The 10,730-nt window shown below is 33.0% G+C and overlaps 2 protein-coding genes and 1 pseudogene across 2 annotated transcripts; all 3 read left to right on the top strand.

Annotated features, from left to right (window-relative positions):
* Positions 1-286: 286 nt before the first annotated feature.
* On the top strand, positions 287-479 carry LOC115718297 (small nucleolar RNA U3; annotated as a pseudogene).
* Positions 480-1,242: 763 nt separating this feature from the next.
* Positions 1,243-7,114, top strand: LOC133038005 (expansin-like B1). Its single transcript, XM_061115909.1, has 3 exons — positions 1,243-1,484; positions 1,576-1,685; positions 6,381-7,114. The coding sequence occupies exons 1-3, from the start codon at positions 1,343-1,345 to the stop codon at positions 6,921-6,923; spliced, it is 795 nt and encodes a 264-aa protein (XP_060971892.1). The 5' UTR covers positions 1,243-1,342; the 3' UTR covers positions 6,924-7,114.
* Positions 2,952-7,114, top strand: LOC133038006 (uncharacterized). Its single transcript, XM_061115910.1, has 2 exons — positions 2,952-3,182; positions 4,444-7,114. Exons 1-2 carry the CDS (start codon positions 3,029-3,031, stop codon positions 4,956-4,958), a joined length of 669 nt encoding a protein of 222 aa, XP_060971893.1. The 5' UTR covers positions 2,952-3,028; the 3' UTR covers positions 4,959-7,114.
* Positions 7,115-10,730: the final 3,616 nt, after the last annotated feature.

The raw sequence follows: 10,730 nt of genomic DNA, 5'->3' as shown, positions 1-10,730 counted from the left end.
GGAGTTCTTTGGGCTACCAGATGACAAGGTGTATCTTGTTTTCTAAGTAACCCATCACGAAAGAACTCCACAGTTAAGTGTGCTTCACTTGAGGTAATTTCAAGATGGGTGACCTCTAGAAAGTTTTTTCAAAAAGCGTGCGAGTGAAGACAAAGCACGCTGAAAATATTCGTATTGATTTGTAAGGCCAGTCGTCAGTCCAGGTTGCTGCCAGAGTGACGTACTCGTGTATAAGAACCATAAATTCGTGGGGGAAGGCCTGATAGAGGCTTGAAGCGGGAACGTTACAAATAATCTGTTCAAGTACCTTTGTTTTCTTGAGTTCTAAGGAGACAAGAAACCAAACTTGGTGGATGAATCATGACCGTTCGATTAGTGTGTGATTAACGACCAGATCATTTTTCAGATTATCACGACTGTGGAGGATCGTTCTCAGCTAGTCCTCTAGTTGGGGTGGTCAGTCGATTGTTTGACAGGTTTCTTTAAAAATAAATTGTTAAATCACATTTTCATCTAAATTGCTAGTTTATTATCATAAACTAGTCACTACAAGAAATGTCACTTTTGCTTGCACAATTTTGTGCTGGCAAAAGTTGGTACTGCGCTGGTAAAATAAAATTTACTTGTGATGTGTTGGCAAAAGGGGGTTGGCAAATCAATGTTGGTATTAGTACTCTTGTCAGCATAAAATGAAAAGCGCTGGCAAAAATAATTTTTCCCAAAACGTAAATGCACTGGTAAAAGTTAGCTAGATTTTAACCACTGCAAAGTACGCTGGTAAAATTTTGACCTCTTTGCCAGCGCAGTTTGCGAAATGTGCTGGTAAAAGTTACTTTTATCAGCGCAGTAGCGAACTGTGCTGGTAAAAGTGATATTTCTTGTAGTGAGTTTAGAAAAACACACCTGTGGCATCCATAAAGGTTAGAGAATTACAAGGTGAATGTGCCTTTTGACATGCATTTCTCTAAAAACTACGAACAATTAATTAATATGATGTAAAAACATTATTTAGAAGATGACACATCTCATTCAATTAGAAAGATGGTGAGCTAGAAAATTTCCTAAGCAAATCTCGCATACGTGGATTTCATCCTAAACCAAACCATCATCTCTACTAGCCCTTACGTACCATTGTAACACTATAAATACATGACATACCTTCTTTCATTGCTACCAAACAAACTTCTTTTTTCTGATTCTTCTGTTTATATATATATATATATATATATATATATATATATTAGCTCAATAATCTTTTTCTTTATACTGTCTTTCCTTATATTATATCATATATGTTGAAAACTAACTACTTAATTTAATTCTTTAATTCGTGAACAAAAAAATGGAGAAACAATTATGTGCTATGCTAATTAATATTATTCTTGTGCTTTTTCCAGCGTTTTGTAGTAGTGCCTCTAATAATGCTACGTTTACAGCTTCAAGAGCCACCTATTTTAGCAGTCCAGATGGCTATGGGAGTCGAAGTATGTAATATATATTAATATTCCTATATATAATTTGCATAAAACATATATACCTATTTAATTTTTTACTATATATATGTATATAATTTAGGTGGAGCTTGTGGATTTGGCGATTATGGAAGGGCCATCAATAATGGCTATGTCTCAGGAGTTTCTAGGGCACTCTACAAGGACGGAGCTGGCTGTGGTGCATGTTATAAGGTATAAATAATATATATATACAATTGAAGAGTCTTAGGTGTAAAAAGTGTTCAAACATACATCACAAGATTAATTATATATATTCACCACAGAAGTATACATTTGAATTTAGAATGTTTACTTCTCTTGATCCAATTCAAAGTTGCAACTAATTAAATCAAAATGACTAGTACCAATACCCAATCACCTAAGGCACTTTTGCACAATTTTTTTCACTGTACCAGTGTTTAAAAACAAATGTATTGGGATTAACAAACAATCTCAGCTAGCATGAAAATACAATTAACAGACCAAAAATCAAAATGGATAGAATTGAATTGAAACCAAAATTAACAGAAATGAAAGAACGCACACAAAATTATAGAGGTTCGAACTTCCTTCACAATAGTGAAGAGCCTAATCCCCATTAAATATTCCTCTTTCATTATGAAAATAGCAAGAATTAATTTTGATATTATACCCTTGGAATCACCCTGAGATAGATCTACTTCTTTCCTTGGCTTTTCGATTTTGTTCTTCAAAGCTCTCAGATTTTCCTTCTCTCAACAAGTGCTCTCACCTCACCATACAATGAACTCCCTTCTCTATCTATCTATGTTTCTGTTTGTTACAAAATATAATGAAAACTAAGATCTATATACATATATATATATAAGATAAACCACAACTGGTTAAGCCTTTACAATAACATAAAAAAGGAACTAATAACATAACTAACTTAACTTATTCTTGGGTAAGGTCTTGATGATGTAGCATGATCCAACTTGTTATGTCATTAAACTGAGTTGATTTTATTTAACAAACAACAAAAATTGATGAGTCTTTGAATTCCAGTTACAAAACGGGCACTATTATCACTTATAAATCTATATTAACTAGCCTTTCTCTGATTTTGTAATTTTTCTCACATAATAATCCAATTCATAAATTTGTATTTATAGGATTGCTCGGTCTGGACCAAATAATTGAATTCTACTTTCTAGTTTGATCTCTCGTCCAAAGCTTTGAACATAGTGCCTTAATACTGAATTGTATTTTCTGAAATTTCTGCAGCCCTATTTTACTCATGCTTATATTCTTTACCTACACTACTTGACTCCAACACCAATTGCACCCCATGTGGAGCTTCATAAGACTAGTCTGTTAAGACAGTTAGAGTTTGTTACAATATTAGTTACTGTTGGTTAGTTGTTAGTTGGGTTTAACAGCTTTCCATTCTTTGTAATGACTTGTATATATACATTGTCTCTCTCTCATAATAAACACAAGGCCTTTCTTTTTTTCTGTCTTGATCTTTCTCTCTCTTTCTTCTTCTTCTTCTTTCTTTCTCTCTATCTTTCACCATGGCTAGATACAGCATAAGATCAAACATGGTACTAGAGCATTTCCCTTCATTAGTGGCGAATCTAGTTGTTAATGGTGCTGGCACTTCCTCCTCCAATCCTCAAGCAGCTCAAACAATTCACAATCCTTCAGCGACTCCATGGAATAGAACTCGTGAAATAGAGCATACTCTCTCAGTGAAGCTCAATGATCACAATTTTCTTCTCTAGAAGCAACAAGTTCTGGCTGCTATTCGAGGACATCAACTCCAGAAGTTTATCCAAGATGTTCCTCCTTAATCTCAGTTTCTTTCAGATGCGAATCATGCAACTCAAAAATATAATCCAGAATTCTTGAACTAGCTAGGAGATTCAAGATCAATTACTCATGACATGGCTTCTGTCGTCCATGAATGAGAGTATTCTCATTTGAATAGTTGGGTGTAATACTGCTAGGCAGATCTGGAAAGCCTTGGAAAAACACTATACTCTTCAAGTTTCATCTAAGATCCTTGAATTTTGAACTAAGCTTTAGAATGTCAAAAAGGCACCCTGTCTTTGGACAAGTACTTACTCAAAGTGAAGCAACATGTTGATTTACTAGCCTTTGTTGGTGAATCTCTGTCAGCTCGAGATCACATCACATCAATCTTTAAGAGATTACCAAGCAAGTATGACACCTTCATTATCTCCTCCAACACATGAATATTAGAGTATTCTGTAGCAAAAATTGAAGCTCTACTTTTAGCTTTGGAGTCAAGGGTTGAGAAGTTTGACAAAGAGGTTGATCAGAGTGTAAATCTTGCTATTGCTGATTCAGTGCCAAGATCTAAATTTCTGCTGCAACTTGAAGCAAATCTTGCTCAATTTAACAGAAATTTCAAACATCATGGTGCACAGAGAGGTCAGTACTACCCTTCCTATCAAAATTTTCCTCCTCCTAACTCCACTAATTTTCATTCTAAATCGAATCTCTTATCCTGGAATTTTCTCTCGAGGAGCATCTTCATCTTACAATCTTGGGAGAGGTTCAAATACTAGAACCAGAGTAGGAAAATTACCTCAACATCATAATAGACCTCAATGCTAGCTTTGCCACAAGCTTGGTCACACTGTCATCGATTGCTTTTATCAATTTGACAAAAGTTTCACATGAGCTATTCCACTTGTAAATTCTCCCTCAATGTAGGCTAATTTGGCTCAAAACACTCCTATTGATAATGGCAGTTGGTATCCTGATTCTGGTGCCACAAATCATTTTACACCAGATTCACAAAACTTGATGACTACTGTTTATTACAATGGTTGAGATCAGATATATTTTGGGAATGGTACAGGTCTATCAATCAAACACTATGGTCAAACTTTTTTTGCTTTAAATGACCCTGCTAAACCTATAATTCTCAATAACCTACTACATGTTCCTGAGATCACAGAAAATCTATTAAGTGTCTCCAAATTCGCTCTTGACAATAATGTCTTCTTTGAATTTCATGCTAATGTTTGTTATGTCAAGGACCAGGTTACCAGGGACACTCTTCTGACTGGGACTCTCCACAATGGCATGTATACTTTTGATCTAGGTCAGTTCAAGATGTTTCCCCTTTCTCAATCTTCTCTCAGAAAAGATGTTCAATCCTCAAGCTTAAAGTCTGTCTTTACTGTCACCAATTATTCAGATGCTTTAAAGTCCAACTCAATTTCATGTCCTCACTGTTCTAAGTCTCCTATTTTAGACTTTGAATTGTGGCATAACAGACTTGTTCACTCTCTCTTCCTAAATCCTTTATTCCCAACTGAACTACCTGCTCTTGTTGTTTCTTGTATGAGCATTCCTGGTTTGCCTATTGGTGAGTGTTCCACTAATACTCAAAATGCTCCCATCCCATCACTGTCTTTTATGATTCCCCTTGACAATCTGTCACAAACTGGTATATATGCCTTAACCTGATCAATCCATTCATGCTAATCTTCATAATCTTGATCAACTTCACATTCCCATGTCATCCCCACCCACATATTTTGCAAACCAGTCAGGTCCCAATTCAACAAATTCTCAGACTGTTGTTCTATCCCTGCCATTTAACACTATTGCACTCTAATATCTCATATTTGCTTATGAGGGAGATCATGTTCCTAATCAATAACTATATCGATCTATTGTTGGAACACACTAATATCTCAATATTACACGCCATGAAATTTCTTACAGCGTGAATAAAGTGTGCCAGTGACCCTGATGATAAACAGTCTACATAAACTTTAGTGATGCTCATTGGGCCAGTATCACATGGATTTTTAAACCACTCCTAGAATTCAAAGTCACTACCTTTAGTGATGCTCATTGGGCCAGTGACCCTGATGATAAACAGTCTACATCTAACATTTTCTTATTTTTTGGCTCCAATTTGATTGCCTGATAGTGTAAGAAACAACACAAAGTCTCACGATCGAGTATTGAAGCTAAATATCACAGTGTTGCTCAAGTAGTGTCAGAACTTACATGGCTCCATCCTCTGCTTTTAGAATTGCAAATTTGACTTGCTAGACCTCCAGTTCTATGGTATGACAACCTTAGTACTATTTTATTAACAGCTAACCTAGTGCTACATGCTAGAACAAAGCATATTGAGTTGAATCTGTACTTTGTTTGAGAAAAGATCTATCAGCAGTTGGTTCTTGTTCATCATGTCCCTGCTTCTGACCAGGTTGTCTATGGCTTGACCAAGACTCTCTCTAGTTCTCGTTTTGATGTGTTTTTTTAAAAAAACTTGGAGTTGATGTATGCACCAATTCCATACATTAACTCCAAGTTTGGGGGAAGTGAGAATGAGACTAGTCTGTTAAGACAGTTAGAGTTTGTTACAATGTTAGTTACTGTTGGTTAGTTGTTAGTTGAGTTTTACAGCTATCCATTCTTTGTAACAACTTGTATATATACATTGTCTTTCTCTCGTAATAAACATGAGGTTTTTCTTTCTGTTTTGATCTTTCTCTCTCTTTCTTCCTCTTCTTCTTTCTTTCTCTTTGTCTTTCACCATGGCTAGATACCACACAAGATCAAACACATATATACAAATTAATACATGGATTAGATGAGTAGCATGACCACCTCTTTCTACATATAATATAATATAGAAGCGTTGCTTAAAACTACTGCAAGGTGGCATTTCATGTGGGATCTAATGTATGCACCAATAGTAATATGACATCATCTGTAATGCTAATCTTTTAGCATTGTCATAATATAAGGTTACTGTCAAATATAATATAACACGTGGCTTGTATTTTATAGTGAATTCAAGTATTGTATATATTTTTTTTTACGTATAACCTAGTTAATAATTAATTTAATCAAAAATGTATATTTCAGGTTAGGTGCAAAAACCCTCAACTTTGCAACTATGATGGGGTCAATATAGTAGTGAGTGATTATGGAGAAGGAGATAGAACTGACTTCATTATGAGCCCACGAGCTTTTTCAAAGTTAGCTATTCCAAAGTCAGAGAAGAAGTTGACGAGCTATGGTGTTGTTGAAGTTGAATACAAAAGGATCTCTTGCAAGTACCAAGGCCGCATTATTAATAATAATATTAGTGTCATAACCTACAAGATAAATGAACACAGCAATTATCCTTACTACTTAGCTTTAACTCTTTTATATGTTACTGGCCAAAACGACATCGCAAGAGTTGAATTGTGGCATAAGGACACCAAAAAATGGAAGGCCATGCGTAGAGCATTTGGAGCAGTTTGGGATATGGCAAATCCACCAAGTGGGCCCATTACATTGAGGTTTCAAGCTACAACCAATTTAGGCTATACTTATTGGATTCATTCTACCAATGCTATACCAAAGCTTTGGAAGGCTGGGGCTGCTTATCACGCCAATGTTAAGCTCATCATCACTAATTAATAAAATTAAAATCACATTAGATTAATGCATATTAAAGTCATATAAAAAAATGCATATATATTAAATTGTGTTTAATTATTTATTGTGTGTTGTTAGCTCCTTCCATTTTATCGCTTAAAAATGAATATCGGTTGGCCTGGCTTTTATTTTTGTACAATAAAGATACATCATCAATAAATATTTATTCCTTTTATTTATTGTTGTATTTTTCATAAGAATTTAATACAATATAAACTGTACATTACATAAGAAATGGTTGTTAGGATTTATGTCCTAAAAAGATTGTAAAAACATTATTAATTATAAATATTAGTTGAGCAATTGGATATATGCTTGAATGTTATTAATATTTTAAGTTGAATAATTTATATATAAATATAAGAAAATTTCTTATTCATATATGAGATTGTAACTTGTATTGTATGGAGAATTAAGATCACTTAGTCATGAATAAAATAGCTACCAACATATAGAAATTATAGAATCCTTAATCAATGATTGTTAGTACGGTTCACTGATGCTCGTTATTCGGTGCAAGCAATCTTAATTTGAATTATTGATGTAGTATGACATCGTTATTCGGTGAAGGTGCTATATATAATAGATATTATATAGGACATGGACCAATATCAAACATGTCGTTTACTATAAAGACCTAATTCATATCACAGTGATGATCAATAGTAGATCGGTCTGAATCTTAAGTAATCATGATTTCTTGTTCATGCTATTAGTTTCTTTGATTCATTCATTAAAGTTTCTCAGAGAAGATAATTCTTACGTACAACTTCTATTTATGGGAAGTTAATAATGTGGATGGCTGGGAACTTGATTTACAATTATGGAATCTTGACTTCCCTAATGGGTCGAATATTGGTTCCCTTTAAGTGTAAATTCTGAAACTATAAAAGTTATGCACAAATTTAGAATGGATATAAATTATACTTTCACTAGTGAGTTAACAACACTAAAGGATAAAGAAATAATTAGAAGGGTAAAACGTAATTTGACCAGAATTAATTACAAATTGACACAATGAGGGCTAATCACTGGAACTGATTATATCAATGGACACTACAATTAAACTCAATAAGTATAATTCTATAATTACTTAGAGTTCAATTCTACTGAGAAAAATGTTAGAAGGCTTAACCCTCGTTCTAGCTATTATTTTTTAGGATACATAGAATTCAAGTCAAAGAAGTCATGTGGGATTTGGTGCTTCAAGTTCTCAAAAACCAAAGGAATCTATCTTTGTCTCAGATAGAATTTTTCCTTCTCATGTTCATGTGTCATTTTCCCTCAAGTTTGTTGCCTCTTGTGGTCGTTCTGTTTCAACAGATAAGTTACAAGAAGTAGGTAAATCCAAGGGTAAGCTTGAAAAATTCATTTTGATTTTTCATATTTGTGGAAGAAAATATCATATTTGACATAGATTTTTACTCTAATGATTTTAACTAAAAATGAATATGTTGAGAGATTCAATTATTTTGATAATTCAAAAAGAGTGAAAAAAAAATGACAAAATTCAAGCAAAGAAAATACAGGTCAAAAAGAATAAATATTTTGATGGTTTTAGTAGTGAATATGATAGACCAGGCTCTTCATATTTTTGGTATTTTGATAGTGGGTGTTCATATCAAGACATATGACAGGTGATGGGTCAATACTCACAGACATAATTAACCAATGCATTGTGGATTTGTAACTTTTGGAAATAAAATTGAAGGTAATGTTCTTGGAATGCGTACTCTTAACTTAATTTAAAGGGTTACCTAAAATCAAATAAAGAGTGTTACTCGTGGAAGGACTTAAAGCTAACGTGCTTAGCATAAGTCTAATCTGTGATCAAGGTTATAATGTTAACTTTGATAAAAATAATTATCTTGTTTTGAACAAGAATGGTGAGAATGTTCTTGAAGGATTTAGATCAAATGATAATTTTTATACTCTTTCACCTTCAATTATTTGTCAATATGTTGTGAGTAACAATACTGATATATGGCATGCTAAACTTTGTCATGTTAATTTCAAAACTTTGATAAAATTATCACATTCAGGATTGTTCGTGGTTTACCTATAGGTAAGAATCTAATGGTAAGTGCAAATCTTGTCAGCTAGGTAAGCAATTAAAATTCACACATAAATTTTTTTCTAATATAAACACTTCGAAAGTTTTAGAATTGCTTCATATGGATATTATAGGTCTAATTCAAATTGAGAGTATAAATTAATGGAAAAAGGTACATTTTTATTTGTGTGGATGATTTTTCAAGATTTACTAAGGTAGATTTCTTGAGAGAAAAATTAGATACGTTTAATGCATTTAAAACTCTTTGTTTGAAATAGAAAGTTGACAATGATTCTAATATTGGAAAAATTGTTCACATTAGAAGTGATTATGGTAAAGAATTTGAGAATTCCATGATGATTTTTGGAAGTCTATAGGTATCTCTCATGAGTTTTCATCCCCCAAACTCCTCCACGGAATGGAGTAGTTGAAAGGAAAAATCGTACCCTTCAAGAAATGGCTAGGGTGATGGTAATTAGCAAAACACTAACCAAACGGTTATGAGTTGAAGCAATTAATACTGCTTGTTATATCATAAACCGTGTTTTCTCCGTCTAGGTACATCAAAAACATCTTATAAAATTTGAAAAGGTAAAAAACCAAGTGTGATTTATTTTCATTTTTTTTTATGTGTTTGTTACATTTTAAGAGATAGAGGATATCTTTGTAAGTTTTATGCTAAAAGTGATGAAGGTAATTTTATTGGATACTCCACTAACAGTAGGGCTTATCGTGTGTATAACATGAGAACCCAAACTATAATGGAGTTTTCTAATGTTGTTATTGATGATATCAGGTTCTGAGTTTTCTACTGAGGAAGAAATTGATAGGTTTATTGATGAACCTACTAAAATTCAAGAAAATATCATTGTCAATGATTATCCTATTGCAACAACTAATTCATATATGCCAACGGATCATGAATCTGATGAGACAGATACTGGGCAAAAAATTTCGAATATCATTTCAAATGAAGTCCAGAATGAGCCTTGTAGCAAAGTTAAATTGATTCATCTGGCAGATTCAATTCTTGGAAATCCAAACGATGGCATGGCTACAAGAAGAAGGTTTTATAATGTTGTCCACTTTGTTTGTTTCTTATCTATATTTGAACTTAAAAATGTGAAAGAAGCTTTAACTAATGAAAATTGGATTAAAGCTATGTAGGAAGAGTTAGAAATTTTTTTTAGAAACAAAATGTGGATCCTTGTGCCTAGACCATTCTACATCAATATTATTGGTACAAAATAGATTTTCAAGAATAAAACTAATGAGGTTGGCACAATTGTGCGAAATAAAGCAAGATTAGCAGCACAAGACTTGAATCAATTAGATTATTATTTTCTATTGCTTGTTTAATTGGTTTCAGGTTGTTCAAATGGATGTTAAATTTGCTTTTCTCAATGGGATCTTGAATGAAGAGGTATATGTTGAGCAACCCAAAGAGTTTGAATGAAGAGGTATATGTTTGATTAGGGTTTATGCCCTAAAAAGCCTATAAAGATATTTCTGTTTATAAATAAGAGTTGAATATTTTCATATATGCTTGAATGTTAAAATTATAAATGTTTAATATTGAATAATTTATACATAAATATCAAAAAAATTTGTATTCATATATGAGGTTGTGACTTGTATTGTACGAAGAATTAATATCACTTAACCACGAATAAGACAAATAGTAACACATTAAATTTATGGAATCTTTAATCAACGATTGCTAGTAGAGTTTAATA

Source organism: Cannabis sativa, chromosome 5 (genome assembly GCF_029168945.1).
Source record: "Cannabis sativa cultivar Pink pepper isolate KNU-18-1 chromosome 5, ASM2916894v1, whole genome shotgun sequence".
Taxonomy (NCBI): Eukaryota; Viridiplantae; Streptophyta; class Magnoliopsida; order Rosales; family Cannabaceae; genus Cannabis; species Cannabis sativa.
This window is presented reverse-complemented; position numbering and strand designations above follow the sequence as displayed.